The 26,977-nt window shown below is 43.8% G+C and overlaps 1 protein-coding gene across 3 annotated transcripts in view; it reads left to right on the top strand.

The window, feature by feature from the left end:
- Positions 1 to 11,883: 11,883 nt before the first annotated feature.
- The window catches only part of PGM1 (phosphoglucomutase 1), a 45,351-nt gene continuing 30,257 nt past the window's right edge, over positions 11,884 to 26,977 (top strand). The window contains exons 1-2 of one of the 3 annotated variants that reach the window (XM_084852307.1): positions 11,884 to 12,224; positions 15,441 to 15,559. In XM_084852307.1, the coding sequence (XP_084708433.1) occupies positions 15,545 to 15,559 (15 nt within the window). In that variant the 5' untranslated portion in view covers positions 11,884 to 12,224; positions 15,441 to 15,544. Of the gene's footprint in view, positions 12,225 to 15,440; positions 15,560 to 24,418; positions 24,770 to 26,977 lie in introns of those variants that run through there. The other 2 variants (XM_084852306.1, XM_084852308.1) reach the window with 2 other exon arrangements.

Raw genomic sequence — 26,977 nt, 5'->3', positions numbered from 1 at the left:
TCATTTTCCCCTCTACTTTAACGAGTGTATATTCTATCAAAGATCTTCACCCATGATTAAGCAATAACTGCTACAGGCAAATTTTGTAACTGGTTATACCCTGGTAAATGTAAAGCAACCAAATGGCTATGGCAGTCATCAGCAACTGCTAGTTAAGTAGCCATTCTACCTTTATCAAAGAGCAAGTTGTTTTATACCTCACAAAATCGACAACAGTGAGTATGGCAACAGAGCAAGCCCGCACTTATTCAACAATATTTCACACTGGTCAGAGCCTCACAATTTTGATACCCCCTCTCAGTTCTCTCTTTTCAATCAAGGCTCTTTGTAAAGACATTGAAGATATTTTAAAATTTCTTTTCAAATCAAATAGAGTTATAGTATATCTATACTACACCTAAGCTGTGGGTTCTCAACAAAGGAGCCCTAAAAACTGTTGTTCTGTTCAGGAGTTATGGATCTCAAATAAGGCTCAGTGCCCTCGTAAACTACAATTTCCAGAATTCTTTAGGGAAACATGACATTCAAACTGGTTTACCATCTCTAGCACACAGATGTGGCCCAGCTTGACTTGGGCTGTTTGAATGTTCCAACTGCTTGTAATTTCATATTACTCAATACAAACTAGTTTATTTATTGTAGCTGACTTAAAAGTGTTTTTTTAATCCAGTACTCTAAAGATACTTCACACCTTGGATATTTTATTAGTTCGTCTAAGATATCAGATGTATGTGACCTTGTCTAACAAAGTGCAAGAAGTCTTGAAAAGCTATATTTATCTCACATCAACGCTTGTACTCTGGCTTCTTCTGCTGTAATGGGATACTAGGCAAGTAAATGTCAGTTCTGAAATTGAAACCATGCTTAGTAAAGTACAGAGATTGCCTGAATAAGTCTGGCTGAAACTGTTCTTATTGGTGCTTGACTGTCTGTGTAGAATATTATTCTACACCTATATAATAAATGGAATAGAAAGTAATTTTGGAACACAGAAACAAAGCCAACATTTTTAGCAAGCAAGATTAAAGGGGTCATAACATAGTGCCCGGAGCCTCGTGTGGTGCAGAGTGGTAGGCGGCAGTATTGCAACTGACTCTCCCCATGACCTGAGTTTGATCCCAGCAGAAGCTGGATCCCAGGCAGCCGGCTCAGGTCGACTCAGCCTTCCATCCTTCTGAGATCGGTAAAATGAGTACCCAGCTTGCTGGGGGAAAGGTAGTCATGACTGGGGAAGGCAATGGCAAACCACCCCGCTATAGTCTGCCACAAAAACACCTGCGTAAGCGTCGTCCCTCTAGGGGTCAGTAATGACCTGGTGCTTGCACAGGAGGAAACTTTCCTTTCAATATAATGCCCATGGTTCATTCTTTAAGTGCAAGGCAGGGCACAGATCTACAGAGGGAAGTAAAAGGGATAATTCAAGGTGTCGATTTTGACCTGCACCATGGTTTAACTTAGGGTTGTTAAGCACGAACAATCAAACCATGAGTTCTCTTCCTGGGTTGTGCATGGTTAATAACCCATAGTTAAACCATAGTGCATGGTTCACATGTAACAACCCATGATTCAACAACTGTCCATACTCAACTGGATATACTCATATGTCATTATGTGCAAACAAGGCCTCCTCCCATATGAGCTTACCCAAGATCTTTGTTCCATTTCTGAGGCCATTCTACATCTTCCTCTACTATCAGATGTTCATGTGAAAATGGGAGATAGGGCCTTCTCACTTATGGCACCTAGAATTTGGAATAGTCTCCCAAGACTTAACGCCTGCTCCATCTCTACTCAGTTTTTAGATGAGACAGTGAAGATGGTTTTATTCCAATGGGCCTATGAAGAAATGCCAGGTAGGTAGGTAGGTAGATTCATCTATCTGTCTGTTGTTGTTCTGTAATGTTTACTTTGTGTGGCCTCAGACAGGCTACAATGTATCTGAGTAGGCCTGAAGCCTTGCTTTGTTACTGTCAAAGGCCTGTGTAGTAGCTGCTTAGTGACATTTTGAAGTTGGGGAGAGAGACGATCACTTTTAATATTTGGATCAGGTAAATTCAGTTTTAATTGCCTGGGGATTTTAGCTAGGTAGAAAAGAGCAGCTGGGAAATGACAGTTGACAATTAAGGAGTGAGCAGTTAGGAACTGGGAGAGACTGTTGGTAGTTAATGAGGGAGGAGGTCTGCTGGTTGGTTGGTGGGTGGTGTTATAGAAAGACTAGGAGAAAGGGAATACCTAAGGCTTGAATATTAACCTTTTCCTTCTCCGTTAACTGTACGTGGCTTGTGAAGCTCAGGAGTGGGGAGCAGGTGCTGTGTTATGCCACGAGGCTGCCCTAAGATCTTGCCAGAAGAGGTTGCATAGGCAGATAGTAAAAACCCAGATAAACTGTCCGGGAAGCCAGAAATGCAACAGGAGGAGCTTTGGGAGTTGGAAGAAGGCTGTATCCAAGAGCTGGACCTGTCTAAAGGGATTCCTAAGGGATTCTGTGCATCAGAAATACTGTGTACTCTCCCTGTTTCTTTGACCTGAATTGGATGAAAGTGAAACACAATCAGTAAAGCCAGATTTGTTTTGTCTGCTTTTTATTAATTGTTACGTATTGATGATTTACTGCTTATTTGAATGGGTACAATATTGATTCTTATTTGATGATTGTACATGTTTTTATGAGAAATTATTTTGTACACCACCTTGTGAGGGCAATTGCCCTGAAAGGCACTAGATAGATAGATAGATAGATAGATAGATAGATAGATAGATAGATAGATAGGCTGCAATTCTGTAGTTGACATCCCAGCGGTAGCCATAGGATGGAATGGATCTCTCTCTCTCGCCGCCCATGGAGATGGGGATCTGCAGGTGGAGAGGGAGATTCATGCTCCTAATCTTTGTCGTGGGCATGGAAACTGCCGCCACCCTTGCCATTCTGCTGTTGGTGTTCCAGCGGTAATAGCAAAAAGTGGACATGCCAGGTGTAGATTTGGGGAGGGTTGGGATCTACCAGATCCAAAGCCTTCTCATTACAAAGATGTACCCCTGGATCAGGGTGTGTGGGTATGCCAGTCCTAGAGCTTCTTTTCCCTCTAGGTGACTGGTTTTTGCTCCTGCTGTCGCTGTCTTCCACTCTGCCTGCACAAGCCCTGTAGGGCTTTGGCTGTAGTATTCCCACTGGAGAAATCCTCCCCAGAGAAGGAGCTAGAGCGCCCAGAGCCAAAGAGCACCTCAGGACAGCTCATGTCAGAAGACCAGGAGGAGCCTGGGCCCTTGGGGGAGAGGGCCACAGGTCCATCCCCACAAGAGGTGGGTGGCTGAGTGACCCCCTGACCCCTGAGGGTGTCGTTGCCTCAAGAGGCAAGCCAGTAAGTCTCCTTTGAGAAGGAGTGCTCGATTACAAAGGAGGACTCCTCTAGAAGAAAGGACTCCTCATGAGCAAGACCCTCATGATTAGGACTTTTGTCAGAGGGGTATAATGAGCTGTAGCTGAACCTTGGGTGGGGCTCAAGTAGCTGTGGCTATATAAGCCTTTAGTTTCAGCCTAACCAGTGCTGGAATAACAACTTTCTACCAGCTCCAATGCCATGTATCCCTGATCTTGCTTTGTGATTGAGCTACTGACCCTTGGATTCCTGCTTGACTGCTTCTTGGACTACATATTGTATCTGTGTTTTGACCTTTGCTGCACCATCTGCCTGCTTAACTGACTTGCCTGTTGGATTTGTCCCTGTATATGCCTAGCATAGAGACTTACCAAGCCATAGCAAAACAAGCAGTTCCTCTGCCACAGCTTCTCCCTCCCCTGATTCTGTGGGATTGGGGGCCCCCAAGAGCTTCTCCAACATGGAATTTGACCCTTGGGCTGAAAGAGGTTCTGCACTCCTAGGTTATCCCATGAAGGCCACAATCCTGTCCAAATAGGTGGCCGCCTCTGAACTTGGAGGCGACCACCTATCCAAAGCAGGGCAGGAGAAGCACAGAGGGGATCATTCCCTCTGCACTCCTCCTGCCTGCATTTTTGACTAGACAGCCGATTGTGGCTGTCAAGCCGTAGGAGGAAGGAGCAGGGAAGAAGGCTGCTGTACAACACATATGTGTTGTACAGGCATTTCTGCTCTCCTCGCCCTGGAACGCCCCCAGCCATGCCCCTTTTCGGCCGCTCCACACTCCTCTCCAAGGCAGTGTGGAAGTGGGGGGAGGTCAGTTCTCCAGGAACCAACCTCAGAGCATGGGCTGAAAGGTTGCTTCCTGGAAAACAACAGATCCTATCGCCATCTAGCCACTGTCTAGCAGCCATAGGATTGCTCCCTAAGAGTTGCTAGGTGACCAAGACAGTAATCAGACCTATTCCAGGTCCAATTATGTAAACTCGGGTTTCTCTCTTTTTGAACTTATAGTTTCCTTGGATGTAATAAGCATGTGATCATCTTCTAGATTAGCCTTTATATGATAGTTGTCTAAAAAAGGAAGAGCTTTACAGTGCAATTCTATACATGTCTACTTGAAAGTAAATACCACTGAGTTCAATGGGACTCCCCCCCCCCCAGTAAATGTGTATGGGGTGCAGCTTTAGTTGTAGGTAATTAATTACTTATCTAGGACTTTACAATATAAAGAGTCCTTTAATGTCCTTCTTCACCTGCGAAGTAAAATAGTGATGGAAGGCGAACGCCAAACTCAGAGGTGACCGACTATCCAATGCGGGTCGGGCAGAGCGTGGAGGGGATCTCTGTGCTCTGGCCACTCTGCATTAGCGGCTAGACGGCCGATTTCAGCTGTCTGGGGCAGGGGGGGAGGCCAGATGGCACATAGGAAATGTCATAACGACACTTCCGCTGTCACCACCCCGGAAACACCCGCTTTCCCCAGTCTGCGCTGCTCTTACAAGTGCAGAGCCAGGGATGAACCGCACCTCTTACAATAGGGTGGGGAGGCAGTTTTCCAAGAACCAACCTCAGAGCACTGGTTAGGTCAGTTCCTATGAACCGAAAATCCTATGGCCGTCTAGCCGCTGTGTAGCGGCCATAGATTTGTGCCTTTATTCCCATTTTACAGATCCCCATTTTACAGTGATATTCAACAGCACCTAGACCATTAGTGCCAGAGCAGAAATTTGTATTAAGTTAACTTGCCTATTTAAAGATTTAACATAAACTGCAAGAATATGACTAGTTGACACAGCAGTTCTACATTGTAATCTATTGAAAAGGCAAGTCAGTTCTGTTTTTAAAATGATGTTAATTGATACCAATTTTATATAGAGTTTAAAGTGCAGCAATAAGGATTTTGCTCACAAGCATAAATATTTGGAATTCTTTGGAATAGACTGGAAAGATCTGCTGTGCATGTTCCATTGGAATCAGTGGCAATGGGTTGTATCCAACTTAGTTAAAAAAGTACAAGATCTGGCATTGTACAATCACTACTGGAACGATAAGCACAACTAGGGCAAGCAACACATAACCTAATGAAGTCATAATGAGTTGTGGAATGGCTTTTGAAACAATTAATGCAATGCCTTGTGCAACAACTAGTGGAACAGCTTGTGAAAACAGAATCAAAGTATTGGATTTGACACATGAACAAGAATGAAAATGGGATTTCCACAACTGGGAGAAGATTTTGGTAGCAGAATGATACCATGGATATTAACCAAAGCATGGAGATGTGTGACACAGCAAGCCTCTTCCTCATTCAAACCAAGCTACTGAGATCTAGGGCCCAGTCTCTCTCTCACCTTTCTGCACCATTATACAAGCAAACTGATTCCTGCAACCTACCGAATATCAGTGAAGACTTAGATAAATCTGGAGCATTGATTTTGGTCTCCATTTGGCTTCTGTTAGGGAACATCGCTTAAAAGATTTGGGGCACAGGCCCATAGGACACAAATTGCATATTCTAATTTTTGTATGCCCATTTAGAAATGATTACTAGGATTTACTTAAACTTCTCAGAAGCAAAAAACAGACAATTTCCCATGCAAATTAAATAAATTATTTAATTTGCAACTCCACTCCAAATCAGTAGTTCTTCAATTACAATTAATTTGCAATGGCTGTGAACAGGTGTGAAAAAAATGCACAAAAGTGTGTGGGCGGTAGGTTTCTCCATGAGCCCTTTCACACGCCCACCCCCATGGGAACTTTTGCATCAAAATGGAATTTTAAAACTTTGACAGAGCATTAATTCAAAAGCAAAACAAAGGTGAATCAGGGGACTGCCTCCAATTAATGTTCCAATTCCCACCCAGATCCTGATCCAAGTTTTAATCAGTTCCCAGGCAATTAAGTACCCCCATTCATTAATCATCATCACTTCCATAAATTAAGCTAAAAAATAAAGTGGTGCAAAATACTCTTGGGGGAAGGGTCAAAATGCTGGGTAGGCAGTGGGAGGAGTGAGGGCTAGAGAGTGAGGCTGGAAGGAAGGAACAGGAAGATTTGGGGATCAGGTGAAGGATGGAGCACAGAATGGGATGTGTGGAGGAGGCAGAAGGAGCCTGGGAAGAGGACATGGCTGTCTTTCTCAGCTCTGCAATGTCTAAAGTTGTATCTCTATGCCATGGAGACTTGTGGATTTTCCCTATCCCCCCAATACACAGAGAGGAAGCCACAAGCAGAGCAGGCTAGGAAGCCCCACGCTTATCTCCATCTCTCAAAGTGCCATAAAATGAAAGTTTTTCTCTCTCCTAAACTTAATTGCTAAGCAAGGAGAGGGTTCAGAAGAGTGGGGGTCGGTGAGTTATAGAACAATGAGAAATAATGGCTAATCCTTCCCTCTCCAGCCACCCATCACCCCCTATGTGACAACTTGAGGAAAAACCTTCCATTAGCACCAATGGACACCCAATGCTCTGGGATTCCCAGAAAGGGAATCTATTGTTTTCTAAGCCTCCTTCATGTCTCCCAAGACCATAATTTCTTATAAAGAAATTATAATTATTTATATAGCGCCATCAGTCTGTATGGTGCATTACAGAGTATAAGAGGACAGTTCTTCCCCGAAACAAACTCACAATCTAAAATTCAACTTGGGGAATCAACTGAGGAAAGGCAGGGAAGTGAAGATGGGTAAATAGGGAAGTAACATGTGGCTGTCTAGGGGCTTGTGTAGTACTTCAGATACTATTAAAAACACAGGCAAATAAATGACTTCACCAATAGGGGCTGTACAGGTAACCTATATGCACCCAAACTAGTTCATGACCTCTTATTTGTTAACTGTACAGGAGTACAGCTCAAGGGACCCAAAGAGCAAGGTGAGGGGCAAACAAATTGTGCACTTTGTCCACGTTAGTTCCAACATCTCACTTAATGATTAATATGTTACCATTACGTAGGCTACTAGGCTCATATATTAAACACAAGAATCATTGTGGAGTATAGAAATTATTCTGGACACCCATTTTTTAGGGCTGCCTTGTTGTGGCGAAGGGGCTTGCGTAACTCAGTGAAGCCATAAGTTATGCCGTGCAGGGCCACCCAAGACAGACAGGTCATGGCGGAGAGTTCTGACAAAATGTGGTCCACTGGAGAAGAAAATGGCAACCCACTCCAGTATTCTTGCCAAGAAAACCCCATGGAACATATCACAAGGCTAAAAGATATGATGCTGGAAGATGAGCCCCTCAGGTCGGAAGGTGTCCAATATACTACTGGGGAAGAGCAGAGGGAATTTCCAAGTAGCGCCAGAAAGAGTGAAGCGGCTGGGCCAAAGCCAAAAGGACTCTCAGCTGTGGATGTGTCTGGTGGTGAAAAGAAAATCCGATGCTGTAAAGAACAATATTGTTTAGGAACCTGGAATGTAAGATCAATGAATCAAGGTAAGCTGGAGGTGGTCAAACATGAGATGGCAAGACTGAACATCGACATCTTGGGAATCAGCGAACTCAAATGGACAAGCATGGGCGAATTTAATTCAGGTAACCATCATATCTACTACTGTGGGCAAGAATCCCTTAGAAGAAATGGAGTAGCACTCATAGTCAACAAAAGGGTGGGAAAAGCAGTACTGGGGTACAATCTCAAAAACGATAGAATGATCTCAGTACGAATCCAAGGCAAACCATTCAACATCACAGTAATTCAAGTCTATGCCCCAACCACTGAGGCTGAAGAAGGTGAGGTTGATTGGTTCTATGAAGACCTACAACACCTTCTAGAACTAACACCAAAAAAAGATGTCCTTGTCATCCTAGGGGATTGGAATGCTAAAGTAGGAAGTCAAGAAATAATCAGGATAACAGGCAAGCATGGCCTTGGTGTTCAAAATGAAGCAGGACAAAGGCTAATAGAGTTTTGCCAAGAGAACATAGCAAACACTCTTTTCCAACAGCACAAGAGGCGACTCTACACATGGACATCACCAGATGGTCAATATCAAAATCAGATTGATTATGTCCTTTGCAGCCAAAGATGGAGAAGCTCTATACAGTCAGTAAAAACAAGACCTGGAGCTGACTGTGGCTCAGATCATGAGCTGCTTCTTGCAAAATTTCAGCTTAAATTGAAGAACATAGGGAAAACCACTAAACCATTCAGGTATGACCTAAATCATATCCCTTATGAATATACAGTGGAGGTGAGGAATAGATTTCAGGGATTAGACCTGATAGACAGAGTGCCTGAGGAATTATGGACGGAGGTCCGTAACATTGTTCAGGAGGCAGCAACTCAATCCACCCCAAAGACAAAGAAATGCAAGAAAGCAAAGTGGCTGTCTGAGGAGGCTTTACAAGTAGCTGAGGAAAGAAGGGAAGCGAAAAGCAAGGGGAAAGGGGAAGATATATCCAACTGAATGCAGAGTTCCAGAGAATCGCAAGGAGAGACAAGAAGGCCTTCTTAAATGAACAATGCAAAGAAATCAAGGAAAACAATAGAATGGGAAAGACTAGAGATCTCTTCAAGAAAATCGGAGATCTCAAGAGAACATTTTGTGCAAAGACGGGCATAACAAAGGGCAAAGAAGGCAGGGACCTAACAGAAGCAGATGAGATTAAGAAGAGATGGAAAGAATATACCGAAGAACTATACAGGAAAGATCTCAATGTCCCTGATAGGCATGATAGTGCAGTCACTGAACTTGAGCCGGACATCCTCGAGAGTGAAGTCAAGTGGGCCTTAGGAAGCATTACTAACAACCAAGCTAGAGGAGATGACAGTCTTCCAGCTGAGCTATTTAAAATCCTCAAAGATGATGCTGTTAAAGTGCTGCACTCAATATGCCAACAAATTTGGAACACTCAACAGTGGCTACAAGACTGGAAAAGGTCAGTTTACATTCCAATCCCAAAGAAGAGCAGTGCCAAAGAGTGTTCAAACTACCGTACAATTGCGCTCATTTCACATGCCAGCAAGGTTATGCTCAAAATCCTACAAGCTAGGCTTCAGCAGCATGTGAACCAAGAACTACTGGAAGTACAAGCTGGGTTTCGAAGAGGCAGAGGAACTAGAGATCAAATCGCCAACATTCGCTGGATCATGGAAAAAGCAAGAGAATTCCAGAAAAGCATCTATTTCTGCTTCATTGACTATGCTAAAGCCTTTGATTGTGTGGATCACAACAAACTGTGGCAAATTCTTAAAGAGATAGGAGTACCAGACCACCTTACCTGTCTCCTGCGAAACTTGTACGAGGGTCAAGAAGCAACAGTAAGAACCAGACATGGAACAACTGATTGGTTCAAAATTGGGAAAGGAGTATGACAAGGCTGTATATTGTCGCCCTGCTTACTTAACTTATATGCAGAGTACATCATGAGAAATGCCGGGTTGGATGAATCACAGGTTGGAATTAAGATTGCCGGGAGAATGATCAACAACCTCAGATATGCAGACAATACCACCCTAATGGCAGAAAGCGAAGAGGATCGAAAGAGCCTCTTGTTGAGGGTGAAAGTGGAGAGTGCAAAAGCTGGTTTGAAACTCAACATTAAAAAAACCAAGATCCTGGCATCTGGCCCCATCACTTCCTGGAATATAGAAGGCAAAGAAATGGAAGCAGTGACAGATTTTATTTTCTTGAGCTCCAAGATCACAGTAGACGGTGACTGTAGCCATGAAATTAAAAGACGCTTGCTCCTTGGGAGGAAAGCTATGGCAAACCTAGACAGCATAGTAAGAAGAAGAGACATCACTTTCGAACTGTGGTGCTGGAGAAAACTCTTACGTGTCCCCTGGACTGCAAGGAGGTCAAATCAGTCCATCCTAAAGGAAATCAACCGTGAGTGCTCATTGGAAGGACAGATACTGAAGCTGAAGCTCAAATATTTTGGCCACCTAATGCGAAGGGAAAACTCCCCGGAAAAGACCCTGATGCTGGGAAAGATTGAAGGCAAAAGGAGAAGGGGACGGCAGAGGATGAGATGGCTAGATAGCATCACTGATGCAATGAATATGAACTTGAGCACACTCCAGGAGACAGCGGAGGACAGGAAGGCCTGGAGTGCTATGGTCCATGGGGTCACCAAGAGTCAGACACGACTTAACGACTGAACAACAACAACCACTTATTAATTCTCACATATCAGTAAATGAGGATAGAATTATCACAAAGGTCCAGGGAGAAGATGGATAATGAAAATGGCCTTCAGAACTGGGGTATGCTACATCCTCCATGTACAAAAAAGCCAATGCGCATCACATTGGTTCTTATTCTGGCACTGTGCTTCTGAGGAGGCCACAATTTGTAATGAAAGCAGCATGATGCTATTGTTGTTTGTGGTACACAATTTTTTTGTTCCATTACAGGCATGTGGGCAACCTGTTGGCCTTGGCTGCTCTCACAGCCCCACTCGCTATTCCCTGCAGCCCATCTGATCAGCTATCAGCTGGATTGCAGGAATCAAATCGCTGTTTGCCCATCTTGATCACGATTGCTGGGGGGGGGGGGGTTTGTGGAGAGGCTTTAACATCCACCCAGCCCTCAGAAATCCTGAATGTGTGTGTCTTGGGTCCAGCCACAGCTGCCCCACTCACCACCAGCCGTGCCCACTCAGGTGGCACTGAGAGGTTCCTCAGAGGCCAATGGAGCACTTACCCTAAGAAGATTGCCGACCCCTGCATATTGTTGGCGGCAGGACGGCTCCTCCTCCGCCTCTAGTTAGCAGCGGCTGGGCTTCATCTTCACTTCCCTGCCTTTCCTCGGATGTTTCCCCCGAGTTGAATTTTAGCTCCTGAGTTCGTTTGGGTGAAGAACTGTCCCCTTATGCTCTGTACCTGGTCAAAGACGTTTTGCAGTGCTACTCCTGCAAGGCAAGAGCTGAATGCTGCTGCCTCCGGTTGCTCACCTGCCGTCCTCCCTCGCCTTGCAATCTTATCTCTTTGGGTGATGCCGCAGGAAGAACGGGGCTTAGCCATCCAGAGGGGGCCAGCAGCTAATCCTGGGAGAAGCAGCCCGCCCATCCCACTCCTCTCACGGGGTGGCGTGGAGGACTGGGCTGGTCGGGCTGGTCCCCGTCACCACGCCGCTCAGAGGGAGGACGCAGGGGAGTGAGAGACCGAGGCAGCTGCGCTTTCAATGACGTTGCAACCCCCTATGGCACTTTCCCCTAAACTGGTGCCCGCTAGACGTCTTGGACTGCAGTTCCCAGGATTCTTGGCCCCAGGCTATGCTGGCTAGGGCTGATGGGAACTGAAGTCCAAAAGTCTCGCTCGGCCTTTAAGCAGCACGGTGGGGGCCTGATTCCCCGTGCCGCGGTCGCCAACCCGAGCGAGCGAGGGGGAGGAGGTGGAGAAGGAGCCGCTGGCGTCTCCAGCTTCCGCTCGCCCAGAAGCGGCGTTTTCCAGCCTCTGCCGAAGGGCGCCTCGCTCCTGCTAGGCCCGCCTTGCGGCTTTAAGAGGGAGGATCCGGAGACCGCCGTAAGCCCTGCCCCGCGCAGCCGCCGCTAAGCAGAGGCGGAGGAAGCGCCGTCCTGCCGCCGGCCCAGCTCCTCAAATACGCCCGCGAGCGGCAGCTGATGCTGCAGCCGCCCCCTCGCCGCCATGGTGAAGATCGTGACCGTCAAAACCAAAGCCTACGCCGACCAGAAGCCCGGCACCAGCGGCCTCCGCAAGCGGGTCAAGGTGTTCCAAGGCAGCGCCCACTACGCCGAGAACTTCATCCAGAGCATCATCTCCGCCATCGACCCGGCGGAGAGGCAGGAGGCCGCTTTGGTGGTGGGGGGCGATGGCCGCTTTTACATGAAGGAGGCCATCCAGCTCATCCTCCGCATCGCCGCCGCCAACGGGGTAAGTAGGGCCGCCGGGACGGCGCGGGAAGAAGCCCCGTTTCTCCCCACCCGCGCGGCTGCTGGACGTCTGCGTGTTCGCAAACGCGTTGTACGAACCGCTCCGCCGCGTGTTAACTCCTGGTGCGCCGTCTGGGCCGCAGCGGTGTTCTGACTGCCTTTCCCCCTCGATGTCGATCGACACAGGCAGGTGGAGCGCTCGTGGGGAGCGGTTCTGTGCTCGGGGAAAAGGGGATCATGGGGTCAACTTGCATTCGGGGAAAGGAGCAAGCAGGGCCCGAGGCTAACAGTTTAAGGCCCGATTCATCCTTCCCGCTCGTACTTGGGCCTGATAACTAGGCTTTTGCTTGTGGTCTGTGAGCACACCCAGGCTGGTGACTGACAGGAGAACTCTGTGGTTTTATCTTTCTCCGATTTCCCTCTCACACGTTTTCCCCCTCGCCCGTTATTTTGACTGGGGTCTTTTTAAAATATGGGGGTTAATGGAACAAAAACCTTGTCGAAATCAAAATAAACACATTTGGGAGGCTTTAACTTGAGAAGAGGAAGAAAACACTTTGATTCCACAACAGAAGCTTTTTAAAACCCACCCCAAGCACAGCCCTGTTTCTTGAATCTGTAAATCTGAGGAAGAAGCTACATTGTCTAGAGTATGCCTTTGGCTTGAAAGTAGCTCTCTCCTGCTTTGTGTTGCCTGAAGGACGTTAACAAGTTCTTAGCATCACTTGTGAAAATGCGTTTTGTGGCACCCAATAGAGAATGGAGACACCCGTAAGGTTAGGGTGAGCTGGGATGGAGATACTGCTTAGGTAACTTAATTATTTTTACACACAGATTCATTGCCATTAGAGGGGGGTGTTTGTGTGATGGCACTCCTGTTTCCTACTGCAAAAGGCTCTGCAATCTTTGACATTTAAGTTAACCTTTTGGGCTTTAGAGATATGGTTTCTCTGGCTTTGCTGGAGGGATACATGGCAGCTCTGACCGAGCTAGTCCGAAGGTTACTCTTGTTTTCAAATAAAGCAGGGTTTTTGAAACTTTGAAAAGCAGACTATTTCTCCATATCCTTCTTGTTAGCGGGAACTGCTATTCTTGCTAACCTTTGCATATGTTTGCACAACTACAATGTAATTGCAATTACATAGACTCTGTGCAAAACTCTACAGTTACATTGCCAATGACAGCCAGTGGTTCACACCTGATGTTTTAAAAACTCCCATCGATTTCCACTTTCCCACCTCAAAAAGCGGGTTTGGTGCCAATCTCATTGCTAGGCCTGTTGGTATGGTTGTAAGAAGTATTTGCTTCCATGACAAGAATCACTGACCTCTTGCCAGCCAGGAACTAAAATAATGAAATCAAAAAAACCATGCTTCAGGTGTGTAGCAGGGCATGAGCAAGAACTGGATGGAATTTTCTGCTCCTTTAAATTCAAAGTGAACAGAGTTTCTAAAACTTGAAGCTTGGGATACATTGATATCTGGACACTATATTCTGTCTGTGTGAGGCCTGCCCTGTACAACCTGTGACCTGCCAACTTGGGCACAACCCACCAGCCATGTACTGTGGTCTCTAGGTTTTGGCAGCCCTCCTTTTTCTTTTTCAGACCCAAGTGGGAAACCAAGACAGGAGATTTATGTCCCCGGTGGGGGCACCAGACTTGACTAGTGGGCTCTGTTTGAAGACCTGAGTCGTAGGTTGTACATGCATAGTCTATGGTGATTAAGCATAGTAATTTTCTAGCCAAAGTATGCATATAGTTATAGCCTGTCTAGGATACATGATGGTTATTATAAACATTTGTTTAGCACTTTTAAGGGTTCAAAGTGCTTTACATGTGTTATGTAATTATAATCCTTATAACAAGCCTATAAGGTAAGTCAGTTTTTATTGCCCCCCTCCCCCATTGCAGATGGGAGGACTGAGGCTGAGAGAGGCTTGCAGAAGTCAGATTCAGACTAGGAACTTCCTGCGTTATAGTTCAGTCTCTTAGGGCACGATCCTATGCGTGTTTAGTCAGAAAAAAGTTCTATAAATCTAAGCATGGCTGGCTGGGGAATGCTTGGAATTGTAGGACTTTTTTTCTGTCTAAACATGCATAGGATTGCACTCTAGGGTTGCAATCATATATGTACATACCCAGGAGTAAGTCCCATTTAACTTAATAGCGCTTATTTCTGAGTAGACATATAGATTGCACTGTTAGCCACTATGCTACATATGTTCTTCTGTCTTGTCTACATAGATCTTTCTCCTCTTTTAAGTTCAGTGTTATGTATAGCCTTATCTCTCTAATTATTGGTTTATTCAAAGACATGAAATGCTTGGGTTCAAAATAAGATACTGCTGCCCAGTGTAGTCCAAGGGCAACACTGCACACTAAATTTCTAGGTGTTCCTCTAGGGAGTTTTAAGTGTAAAGTTTGGAAATACGTAGATCATGCAGCTAAGCTTGGCAAGAATCTTCCTATTGAGAGAGTGCTTTGTGGCAAACCTTGTTTGTGTTGTTTGTTTAAGTATTTATATACCACCTTTCAGATGTACGACCTCACAAAGAGGAATAAAGTGGCCCTATTTTATGGAATATGCACATACTCACACAAAAGTATAATGTTTGCATTTAAAATATATGTTTGATATTACGTGGGTACATGTAGCCATCATGCAACATCTGAAGTTGCCCTAAAGAACTCGATAAAGATTAGCTGTGCTTTGAATGTTATCTCTTCCCAACTAAATGAAAGCACGGGCTATTTCAGAAACTCATAAAATGAGACTTTTCAGACTGGCCTGGCCTCAACAGGCTAGTCACAAAGAGCTTGACAAATGGAAATGCATTATCAGACTTGGAAATATGCTTCCTGGCTCAACAAAACTAAGTTAGGGTGCTGAGAAGACCCCTTTAACTGGTAAAATATAAGGGGAAAACTAGTTGATTGCACCAGCATCATATTATGAAAAGGGCCCTTGGTCACAGCCTTGTTAGCCTGCTTGATAATCCAGCCCCAGTCAAAACTGCCTCACGGACCACCTGAATGAGGTTTGTGGGCCATGGACCACAGTCTGAGAACATCTTTCATAGATGATAAATGTTCACTTAAGACCAGTAGCGTTCACTTACAAAGTCAAAGTGTAAAAATTAAATGCATATCTGTTTATATATGACCACTTTCTCAGACGTTGATCTTGCAGAAAAACTGTTTTTCTCTTACCCACAGAAGGCATCTGGAATATGATTTTGTAGAATAAAGTTATTTTCAGTTGAAAGGAGGACAAAATCTTTTAGAAGAAATAAGTGGTACAGCAGAAATTGTAAGCATTCATGTTCAGAACAGGGGTAAGTGTCTGTACTGATCTCTCGTGTCTGCAGGGGCTGCACAAATGGGGAATCATTGGGATTGGCTTCAGCTAAATATAAAGGCTGGTTTGTCTAGATTTTGGAAGTGTACTCAAAGATCTTAAGGGAACATGGCATATTTCCAGCAGACTGAGCAGCTCTCCAATAGCAATGTGTCTACTTGCATCTGAGCAATGCCAAGAAGGCAAGGATGAATAAGAAATTGGGTCACCCAAGTGTCCTAGTCTTCTGTTTCTTTAATTTTGTACAGGAACAGTTTCTGTTCTTAATCAATACTTTGATTACAATCCTAAATATAACTGCTTGGGAGTAAGCTCCTTTGAACACAATGGGCTTTACTTCTGAGTAAATGTCCATAGGATTGGGCTGCATGTTTCTGAATATGCAGTAGAGATATCTTTAGATTTAGGAAAAAGATTCCCCTTTAAAATATCCAAAGATTTTTGTGTTCTGTGTACAAAGAACTTCCCCCTCTCCCAAATTGTCAATTAGGAGCAGTTGAAAACTAAATTTGTTAGTTTGAAGTAGGAGAGAGAACCAAATTTATTTGTTTGTAGTTCAGTATATGCAGGCAGCTTGTGGGACTGCTGGGGAAATATGGTCCTTGTTGGGGGCTTGGATTTCGCTCACCCCACCCTCAATTTTCTACACAGAAAACCTTTAGACTCCAGTGCAACTCTATGAGTGCCTTTAAATCACATAGGGTTGCATTGGTATCTGAAAGCGCCCAGCTGGAATCCAACCTCCTGACAAGGACTGTTTGGGCAACACAGTCCTTGGTGAGGGGTTGGATTTCACCTCTCCCCACCCTGGCCGATTTCCCACACAGGGCACCTTTAAATTCCGTAGGGTTGTATTGGGGTTTAAAGGCACTCTGTGTGGAAAATTAGGGTGGGTGGGGGCAAAATCCTACCCCTGGCCAAGGAGTGTTGGGGCAACACTTGGTGGGGGATTGGATTTTGCCTCCCCTTGCCCAATTTTTGGCATGGGGCGCCTATAGATTCCTATAGAAGCCTATGGGATTTTAGAAGCACCTGTCAGGAGCGCCCTAGCTGCCTCTTGCAGACCCCACCAATAGCTAACTCAGGACACAGACGACGAGGAATTCTTTCCGAGACTTTATTCTTTTATTACTTTATGACTCTTTCAGAATACTAATCGCTAGCACCAAAGCAAGGAACAGCACTGGGGAAAGATAGCAGAGTAGCCTAAGCTCCAGGTAAGGCAATTGGTCCCCATTTGAAGGAGAATCACGGGAAGACCCTGAACTTATGGGCTAGGGAGAGATCCTCTCTCTTTCCCTTGGGTCCTCGGGATGCAACCGTTGTTTGCGCGCCAAACGAGTGCTACACTGCCTTTCCGCGCCCTCCATCTGTCGTCGCTCCCTGCGTCTGTGCCGAGCGTCCAGCAAGCCCCCCTCCAGCGCTCTCTCACTGCCAGGGTCACTATCTCTCCCAGGAATGCTGGCAGGAGGGATCTCTACCAGCTGCTGTGCTTGTGAGAGATGAGCAAGCTCCTCTCTCACAGATTGCTGTTTCTCCTCAGAATCAGAACTGGTCTGGGGCTCTATGGGCTCAGTTTCCACCCTGACAGCACCCTGAAGATCACTCTCGCCACCTCGTTTTGTCAGCTCTCAAAACCAAGGTGGCTTGAGGGATCTTTACAGGGAAGGGGACACGATACAGGCTTGCCCCTCCTGCACCCCTGCATGTTTGCGAAGTGTAACATACGGAGTGCAGGAGGGGCAAGCTGCTATCCTTTGGTTTCCTGCTGTTGCACATGTGTGCACCTGCCGAAAGCCAAAGAAATTTTTTTGAAAAAAACATTTGTTCCCATTCCCTAAGTACGGGGAAATGCAATTCCCCCCTCCCCATTCTGTTTTTACACAAAAATGGGACCAGGAAATTTTTTTAAAGGGCTCCAACCGCAATTAAGATCGCGATCAGAGCCAGGAAGGGGGTCTTGATGACAGACAAGACAGGTCTGCTGCCAGGTCCTCTGGGTTGCTGGGTGGAGGATTGAGGGAGGGGGGATGAGGGGGCGTTTTTGCCCGATTGTCTGGCAGGTGCACTAGCCACACCAGGGTGAGTTGTTTGCAAAACAACCCACCCTGCATGGCTAATCACCCATCATGGGCTACCCTGGCATGTGAATGTATCCAGTGATTATCTCCTAACTAGGCTGGGTCTGGAGTGAAGACTGAAAGGACAATACCTAGTGCTTCAGCATCTGCATTAGTTTCCATGTACCTTCCAGAACAGTTCAGGAAGCTGGATTTTGGCTTTCTGAACCCTAAATGGCCCCACATTCCTAATATGTCACCTTGTGCCCTTTGTTCCTTTTGTTCCTCAATATCAACCAAGAACGCCCTTCTAAGTTATTAGTGCACCATGTCTGGAACGCAAGAGTGTCTTCAGAGGTTTGCTTGGTACATCCCAATAATTAGCATTTTAAATATATTGAAAGCCATGGCTGTGCTGGAGAACAGCAGTTAGAATCAGCTCAAAGTATAGTAAGGGAGGTCTGTGTGCTGCCTCCAGGATCGGTGGCAACCCTGGCAATAGCCATGGCTTTAGTACAGGGGTGGACAACTTGTGGCCTTCCAGATTTTTTGGCCTACAACTCCTATCAGCCCTAGCTAGCATAGTCAATGGTGAGGATCGATGATGTGGGTTTTCCAGAAATTTTGAATTTGAAACTTTTCAGTTTGCATCAGAAAATGTTCTGATGCCCTTGCCAGGGATGAGCAGCTTATGGTCCTCCAGAAGTTTAGTCCTACAACTCCCATCATTCCTTGTTATTGGCTATGCTAGCTAGAGCTGATGGAAGCTGTAAGCAAAAACATCTGGAGGGCTAAAGGTTGCCCACCTCTGCTTAAAACACGGACTGGTTTCAGGAGTAAAAGTGACACTAAGCTCTGAAGTATCGCGCTGGCTCTGCATCTTGACTGCAGCAACTTTTATGGTAAGTAATATGGGCTAGTTAGAAATAGCGGGGTGGGTGGTGATAATACTAGTAATTAGCAGTCGCTTCCATCTGGGTCATTCTGGTACAACAATGACTGACAGAGAAAGATAGTTTACTACCTGAGATGACCCTTCATGCGGAAACTTCAATACCACAATACAATTTGGGCTGTAATCCTAATCAGACTTTTCCTGGGAGTAAGGCATTGGGGCATATTTCAGAGTACACATACATAGGATTGCACTGGTAGGATTGAGAGGTTTCAGTTTCTTGGTAAATGAAAGTAGTCATATTGTGCCTCGGGATTTGCTAAGTGTTTTTGGTTTGGTTATTAAAAATATGAGACCTATGTGACATAATGTTTGGTACGCATGAGATCATTAGTTGAAATGGTCCCAACAGAATGTAACCCTGGGAATGTTCGAAGCGGTTATCTACAGAAGTGTTTCTAGACTTCAGCCAGGCCTTGCATTGTGGTTGACTCAAAGAAAGTATTGCATCATGCCACAAGCCCTATTATAATTAATTGCAGTAAGTATTTGTTAAACAATCAAAACAGAACAAAAAGTGGAGGGCGAAAGAAAGTGTCCCTGGCCATGGTGAAAAATCCCTAGTCTGCACTTTGTCAAATGGAGTGGATGAGATATTATGCAGACTAACAGCACAATCCTAAGCATGTCTATTCGGAAGAAAATCTCACTTGGTTCCTAGCAAATGTGTACTAACTCTAGATAGTGAGAACAAACTAGGATCAAACTGTGGTTTCTGATCCTGATTTGTTCTCACTGTTAAAAAGCTGAGATCATTGGGTCATGCTGCGCACTAGCTGCTTCTTGGTGTTCATTCTCCTTTAAACGTTCTGCTAAAATTTGGTGTATCTAATATACTTTTTCCAGTCCTTTGTTCGATGTTAAAAGAAATCACCTTTTGGCCAGAGGTCTAGATTGTACAACCATCACTCCACCTGTTGTATAATTCAGGAATGTTACCATCACCTCTGGCTGTCTTATCTGATGTCCTCTTCTTCTTTGGGCCTATTAAATAGTAGTGTTCTGTCATCCACATTCCAACGTACTATGGGCAGCTTTGCACATACACATGCGTATAGTATTTCCCGTTCTTCAACTTTTTTCCTTCTAATATCTTTCCAATCAAGAGGAACCTGTTCACTCCACTGGGGCCATTGTTTGATTTTGCATGACATCACTAACTAGAGTTTGAAACAAACCTGTTTATTGTGTTTGGATGTCATGGGAACTCTGGTTTGTTTAAAATTGGAAGAAAGAACTTCCAGTGTCTTCCTCAGTTTGAAAGAGGAGGGAGGTTAAGGTGTGAGCCTCAGACTCACCACAGTTGGTTCAAATGGTAGAAAACAGTTAACATCATCATCTGAGACCTTCCTCCTGGTGCCTTCACCAAATTAGGTGAGGTGGGTGGAGAGGAGAGAGGGCCTTTTCAGTGGTAGCACCCTGTTTGTGGAATGCTCTCCCCAGAGAAGCTTGCCTGGGGTCTACATCATAATCTTTCCAGTGCCAGCTGAAGACCTCTTTGTTCTCCAAGGCATTTAAGGGCTGCTTTTAGTGATTTTAGTACTCTATTCTGCTTTAATTTGATTTTATAATGATGTAATGGTTTTGTCTTTGTTGCTGGTTTTATTATTTGCTGCTGGTTTAAATCTTGGTTTATTCTGCAGTGTTTTGTTTTAATGTTTGTACTGTATGTTTTTAATGTTTTGTACACCACACAAAGACAGTTTAAAAGTACAATAAATAAATAAATGGTTTGTGGTTTTAATTTTTGTGAGCTCCCAGAGAGCTTCGGCTGTTGGGCAGTGTAGAAACAAAATGAAATAAAGGTTTGCCATTACACATGAACTGTGTCCATTTTAAAAATTGTATTTGTTTCCCGATCTCCTTCCAAGTAGCTCAAGGTAGCAAATATGCACTTATTTAATCCTCACAGGAACCAGTTGAGGAAGGTTAGGCAAAGAGAATTACTTGCCCAAGGCCGTTTGGTGATCTCTGTGACAGAACTGTCCAACTCAGTTGACTACACTCACGCTGACTTGCTAAATGTTCATGTTACCTATCACTGAAAATCCTTGTGTTGGTGGTCACAGGGAACACAAGGAATAAGTGAAGGAATAGTGTTTAATTCCTCTATGTGGCTTGTCAGGGCTCTAAGGAGTATAATGCTACATGCCTTTAGTCTGAGGCACACAGTTAAGGCATTTAAACCCTATATTCCATTTGTGGACCTATGACAATAGGGTGCAAATTCACTTTTATCCATTGAACTATAACGTATCTCCCTGCTACCCCCATCCTCTGAAAGAAAGGAGTAGTGCTGTTGATCAGTTGAGGCAGAAGGCTGACAACTGTGGTGTTTGAAGCTAGCAGTTGGTCTATGAGTTCAGTTTGTTTTATGAATAAGAATTATAAAGGGCAAGTGTTCAGGATAGCTAGTGCTCCTGCTTTTTATTTTTATTTTTTTACAGTCCAAGGTCTGTTAAGGAACCATATGAGGCTACTGCAAATGCCTGGTAATGAGAGCTACATACAGAACAACCAAGAAAAGGACCAGCTCGCCAAGGGCACATTCACAAACTTATGGCAAAAGTTAGGTCTCTGAATTTCCACTGTGGGTTGTCTGTGTCTTTTCTGTAACTCCTGAAAGGCGTTCACATGCTGGAAAAATGTAGTCAATTCACTCCTTGGAGCCACTGCCAATTGCATGAAGCAGCCCCGCGATTTATATTTTTTCAATATGTTTTTAGTGAAAAAACAGAGCTCTTTTTAAATCATTAACTTGTGCCTGTACTCTTTATGGAAAACATCTTTATTGGTAGCAAAAAAATAATAAATTGGTGAATGTTCAACTGTTCTTCTCCCCCTCGCTGCCAATCAGTCAAATTAAATATCTGAGGTAACTGTCAGACTTCTAGAACTAGTTTGATATTTTTACCAGAAGTGTAGGCCATCCCTCCAACAAAACTTCATTCTCCTTCAACTTAAGTTTTTGTCCTTCTTAAGACAATATAAGAGAAGACATACTCCTGATTCCTTTGAGATTAAGCTCACAGTATTTAATGGATTAGAATTCATCCTCTGGCAGTCATTTTAAAACTGGAGAAGAAATATTGAATGGGGTTTCAAGGAGCAGGTGCAGAGGACTAAGGAGGTATCCCCAATGTGTTTGGGGGGAATTGAATTGTAAGATCATTTTTTAAATAGAATAACAAGAAGGAATGCTGGTTTACTCCCTCAAAATAAGCCCACCTAGACTGAGATATACTAATGTAGAGTAAACCAAGTTAATAAGAAGTGAAGATAATGACACTACAAAACACACCCAGATTGTTGGATAGTAAACCTATATACAATACGTAACCAACTGTGAATACTGTTTTTTTCTACCAACCCGTGTAGCTCTCTCACATTTTCAGAATACAAGGAAGGCAATCAACTTTGTTAATGAATCCCAGTTCTACGGTCTTTTGCTCCAGTTACTCCCCCAAATAGTCCTTAATCTACATCAGCCACTCCCAGCTACAGCAAAAGTAATGCTACTTTGTGACAGAATACAAATAAGAATTGAATAAGCTGAATTGCCACAGAAGAAGAGCTTTTACTGAAAGCGTATTTGGCGACAATATTTCTGCTTCCTGGCACCAGTTATGGTTTTCTGCTCTTGTTTCTTCCGGTCACTGCTGCTGCCCTCTACATGAGTGAGTGTGTGTGTGTGTGTGTGAGAGAGAGAGAGAGGATGATGATGTAATTGTAATTTAGTGTCCCATTGCTAAAAGAAAGCCATATGGAACGTTCTTTTTCCAAAGTCTTGGCTTCAGTTGTAGCTAAGTTTTATTTGTAAATCCTTGGTCTATAGAAAACAGGAATGAGATCCTGTTGTATGTCAGGAATGTACATGGTTTTCCTCTGGGATGTGCATTAGCGCTATATACCACAAGAGGGAAGTCTCTACCTATGAATTTAACACATTGCATAGTGCATGTATTCCAGGACCTTTTTTTGATGAAGGCAGGGTTTTATAACCATGATATTGTTTTCTCCTGTTACCCTCAACTTGTCATTTGCTGTACTGTGCATTGTGCCAGCCATGTTCTCAGAGGTGAAGCTACAAAGAACAAATATATACACAATACTATCCTGTAAATACACTATTCATTTTCATACATCTGCCAAGCCACATTTCATCAATCCATATTTTGAAAACTGTAAATGTGCACTAGCAAATAGGATAGACTTACATTTAAGTCATGCTGTGATTTACACCTCCTTCTCCTCACTCTGATTTTATCAAGTGGCCATTTCACCCAGGCATTTTAGTTTTGGAGTGGCACCTTCTTTATGTTCCATGTTTTTGCCGGTTGGTGCCTGCTTCTGCAGAGGGATAAGGAGTTATATGTGATCTACGCAGCATCACATATGACTTGTGAGATACACATTTGGCCCGCCCTAGTGGTAGGAACTTTATAAAAAACTTTGCAAATGATCATAAGAACATAAGGAAACCATGTTGGATCAGACCAAGGGTCCATCTAGTCCAGCATTCTGTTCACACGGTGGCCAACCAGCTGCCCACGGGAAACCCACAAACAGGACATGAGTGCAACAGCACCCCTCCCACCCATGTTCACCAGCAACTGGTGTACATAGGCATACTGCCTCTGATACTGGAGATAGCATATAGCCATCAGGACTAGTAGGATCACTAGTCGGCATCATAGCAGTTCAGCGCACTACTGTAGGAATTTAAGTAGCAGGATGACAGGTTTGTCTTAATTGCTTGTGCAAGACCCTTTGAGCTCAGTGTAAAAAAGGATGTGGGATAAAAAAAAAAAAACCCATTAAGAGATGGTTTTGCATATCCCACATATTTTAAGGTCAAATGTTTCAAGTGAATTGTGTGAAATCCTGAAGTGTTTTAAATTGCTCCAAATAAAAATGTTGAAGATACAGGATGTTTAGAACAACAAACTCTCATATGCGTTACAATATATTGTGTAAACATGCATTTCTAGTAAAAATGTTGTGATCAGTTTTCTTGATTGAAGTGCAGTGAATTTGACACAAACCATTTTGTATGGGTTTTACTGCACTGTATCCAAGAGAAGTTGAAAGTTAAGACCAAAACTTGGCATTGTCAAGTACATTGACAATTATTCCGATTATTACATTACTTTAGTTACAGTTGGCATTATCACACTCGGGCACTAGAGAGCTTTCTGGCTATTAAAATAACACTGTAAAAAACTGCAGGTAATTGAGAAGTCCTGACTTCCATTTTAAGAGTGACCTTTAATTTGCTAGACGCCACAAAATAACTGTAGCGCTACATTACCACACTTCTAACGAGGCTTACCTTCTTGGCATTCACCTCTTCGTGAGGACTGTGTAAATGTGGGAGCCACTGCCGGAAACCAGGCAGTCATTTATAAACCTGCTTATCTGGCTAAAACCATTCTAGCTTTGCACTGGTTTGGAAAGCTCAGCCTGGTGGTGACAAATCAATCATTGCTTCCGACTGAGCAGTTCGACCTCCTAAACAGCCTTCTGTACCCATCTCCTCCACCGAAAAAAGAATACTGGGCAGAGTTCACCACTGTTGAATCCCGTTTGAGGTAACCCAGGAGTTACAGAACCCTGCTGCTGTGGTGATCAAAAGGCTTTAAAGACCTCCAGAACATCCATTTTCCTGAGGGATTGCAGTGTGGAATTGTATGCTCTCTGACAGTGATCTTCCAGAGCAAGTGCAAGAAAAGTTCTTCAGTTACAGAAACCACATTGAGCTAAAGGTTCAAGGAGCTATTTTAGGGTACAGAACTACTTCACTGAACCTCTAACCAGGAGATCTGCTATTGCCACTATCAAGGCTGATTTCAAATATATAATATATATTCACTATTGTAACTTTATTTTTAATGTATTTGTACAAAAAAGGATAATGGAAGACAGTCTACTGCCAATACTGACCTTGCCAACAGTGCCTTATTATGACCAGAAACCAGGAACTAGTGGATTACGGAAGAAGACATACATTTTTCAGACCAGGCTAAACTACCTGCACAATTTCATCCAGAGTATATTTTTTTCCATAGACCTAAGAGATCGACAAGGATCTACCATGGTGGTTGGAGGAGATGGGAGATACTTTAATAAGCTTGCAATAAAACTCATAGTTCAGATGGCCGCTGCCAATGGGGTTGGTATATCATAACTCTGATTACACCACTAATACCTAATAGATCTCTGATATGCTCATTCTTAGCATGTCAAAAGTACTCTGAATTTTGTAATGCACTAATACACATTTTCACCAGGATGCTGTTTACTGTTACGGATAATAAGAAACAGATTTCAGAAAACTACCTTAGTAGCATGGAAAACATTTATTATTCTGTTTTTCTTTAGTTTAGCTTTGAAAAGAAGTTGAACTTGGGAGGAAGCATTTGCAGGTATAGAAATATTTTGTTAATTGTTTCTATGTGGTCTACAGCAAGTGACTGGTTATACGAATTCTGGTACTAGATTAATATGTCCAAATATTGTGGTATAGTTAGAAAATACAGGCTTGCTTGAGAAATGGATTTTGTGTTTATTCTGTTCTGTTTAGAGCAGCCAAAGCACTTTCATTATCTGTCTGAGCCACTCAAGTCGATGAACCAACAAAGCATGTTTTCAGTTTCTCAATGGATATAAATAGCTGTGTCATGAGAATTACTAGAGTGCTTGAAAACCATGATGTTGGATAGGTTAGTGCAGAATCTCTTTTACATGGCAAGCTTTCACTCTGGCTACATTCCACATGTTAAAATTTATTTCTGCCATTCAGTACAGGGTTATTAAATGTTTATGTGATTTCATTGTAAAGTTTTAATGGATAATGTTAAAAAGTGCATTTGAGCCTTTCATTGTGTTGTTTGTGCCACACGTGAACATTGTTAACACCAAAGAGAAATCAAATATACATTCTATCTAATGTAGGTTTTGTATTTCCCATATGAAAATGCCTGTCAGTTTCTGTTGGTAATTTAACTATTTCACTGGCAGAAGCTATTCATTTGAGAACAAATAGTTCAGAATAACCTGTAGAAGACAATGGCTATGTTCAGGCATCACAGTAAACCATTTAGTTATAACGAAGAAGCCACAGCAAGCCTTAGGCTCTTCCAGCACGACTATGGGGAGGAAATTGCAAATGCTTCCAATTAACTGCAGTTTAGTGTGTTGTTGAAATCACAAACTATAGTTAATGTTAACTGGGTTTTATTTAAACAAGCCAGCGTCATAACTTATGTTTTGAAGTTGGCTTATTTCACAGAAATCATAGTTAATATTAACTACAGTTTGTCAGGTTCAGACAACACAATAAGCTGTGATTTCCCTAAACTGGAAGTGAATGCTTCTGAACCCCCTGCAGTTACACCAGAGTGGGGGCGGGGAGTGCGTAAGCCTGAGGTTTGCTGCAGCGTATTCTTGTCATACTAAAATCTGTTTTAGTGTGATGTCTGAACTGGGCCAATTTATTTAAAGTAGAGCAGTGCCATGCTGGCTGTGGATGATGGGAGTTGTAATCCAACACATCTGGAGGGCACTAGGTTGTGAACGCCATAGACTTTCACAAATACATACTTGTGGAAGGAATACATAGACTTTCACAAATCCTCTTGCCAGGATCATGACCGTGGACCTCTGCTAAGAGCCCCTACTCAATGTAATCTCTTTTTCCCCAACCCTCCAGAGTCAGAGGTGTATCGTGTATCTCACTGAGCTTCAGAGCAAACAGCTTCTGTGTTCTCCAAAGCTCAGCACAAAGTGAGAACTCCTCCTTCCCTTCCCCAACACACAAGAGGGGGGAAAGACATTTATGAAATCATGTTGAGTTTTGGTGCAAACAGTTTCTGCTTCAGACTGCTCTAGCACATGTTGAGGACTTGAGAGAGGGAAGGCATCAGAAACAACCAGAACTGGCTACCTATTAACCCAAGCCAAAATGTGTGGGTCCCTGAGTATGTGTTGGTATAAGAACATAAGAGCTCTGCTGGATCAGACCAAAGTCCTGTCTAGTTCAGCATCCTCTTTCCTGCAGTGGCCACCAAATCCCTATGAGAAGGCCACAAGTAGGACATAAGGGTAATAACCTTCTCCCACTGTTGTTCCCCAGCAACTGATGTTCAGAGGCATACTGCATCTAATGCTGGAGCTAATATATAGCCATCATGAATAGTAGCTATTGCTAGCCTTATCCCATGAAATCGACTAATTAAAGTCTACATTACCACATCTTATGGCAGCAAATTCTATAGCTGAACTATGTGCTGTGTGAAGAAGTAGCCCAAATATGGATATGGAAGGCATCTGCTCCAAACAAGGGAAGTTGACCTTGTGTTAACAAGATGCCCAAACGATC

The sequence above is a fragment of the Heloderma suspectum genome, chromosome 4, assembly GCF_057233095.1.
Source record: "Heloderma suspectum isolate Gila_16-S chromosome 4, 16-S_ref, whole genome shotgun sequence".
Taxonomy (NCBI): domain Eukaryota; kingdom Metazoa; phylum Chordata; class Lepidosauria; order Squamata; family Helodermatidae; genus Heloderma; species Heloderma suspectum.
This window is presented reverse-complemented; position numbering and strand designations above follow the sequence as displayed.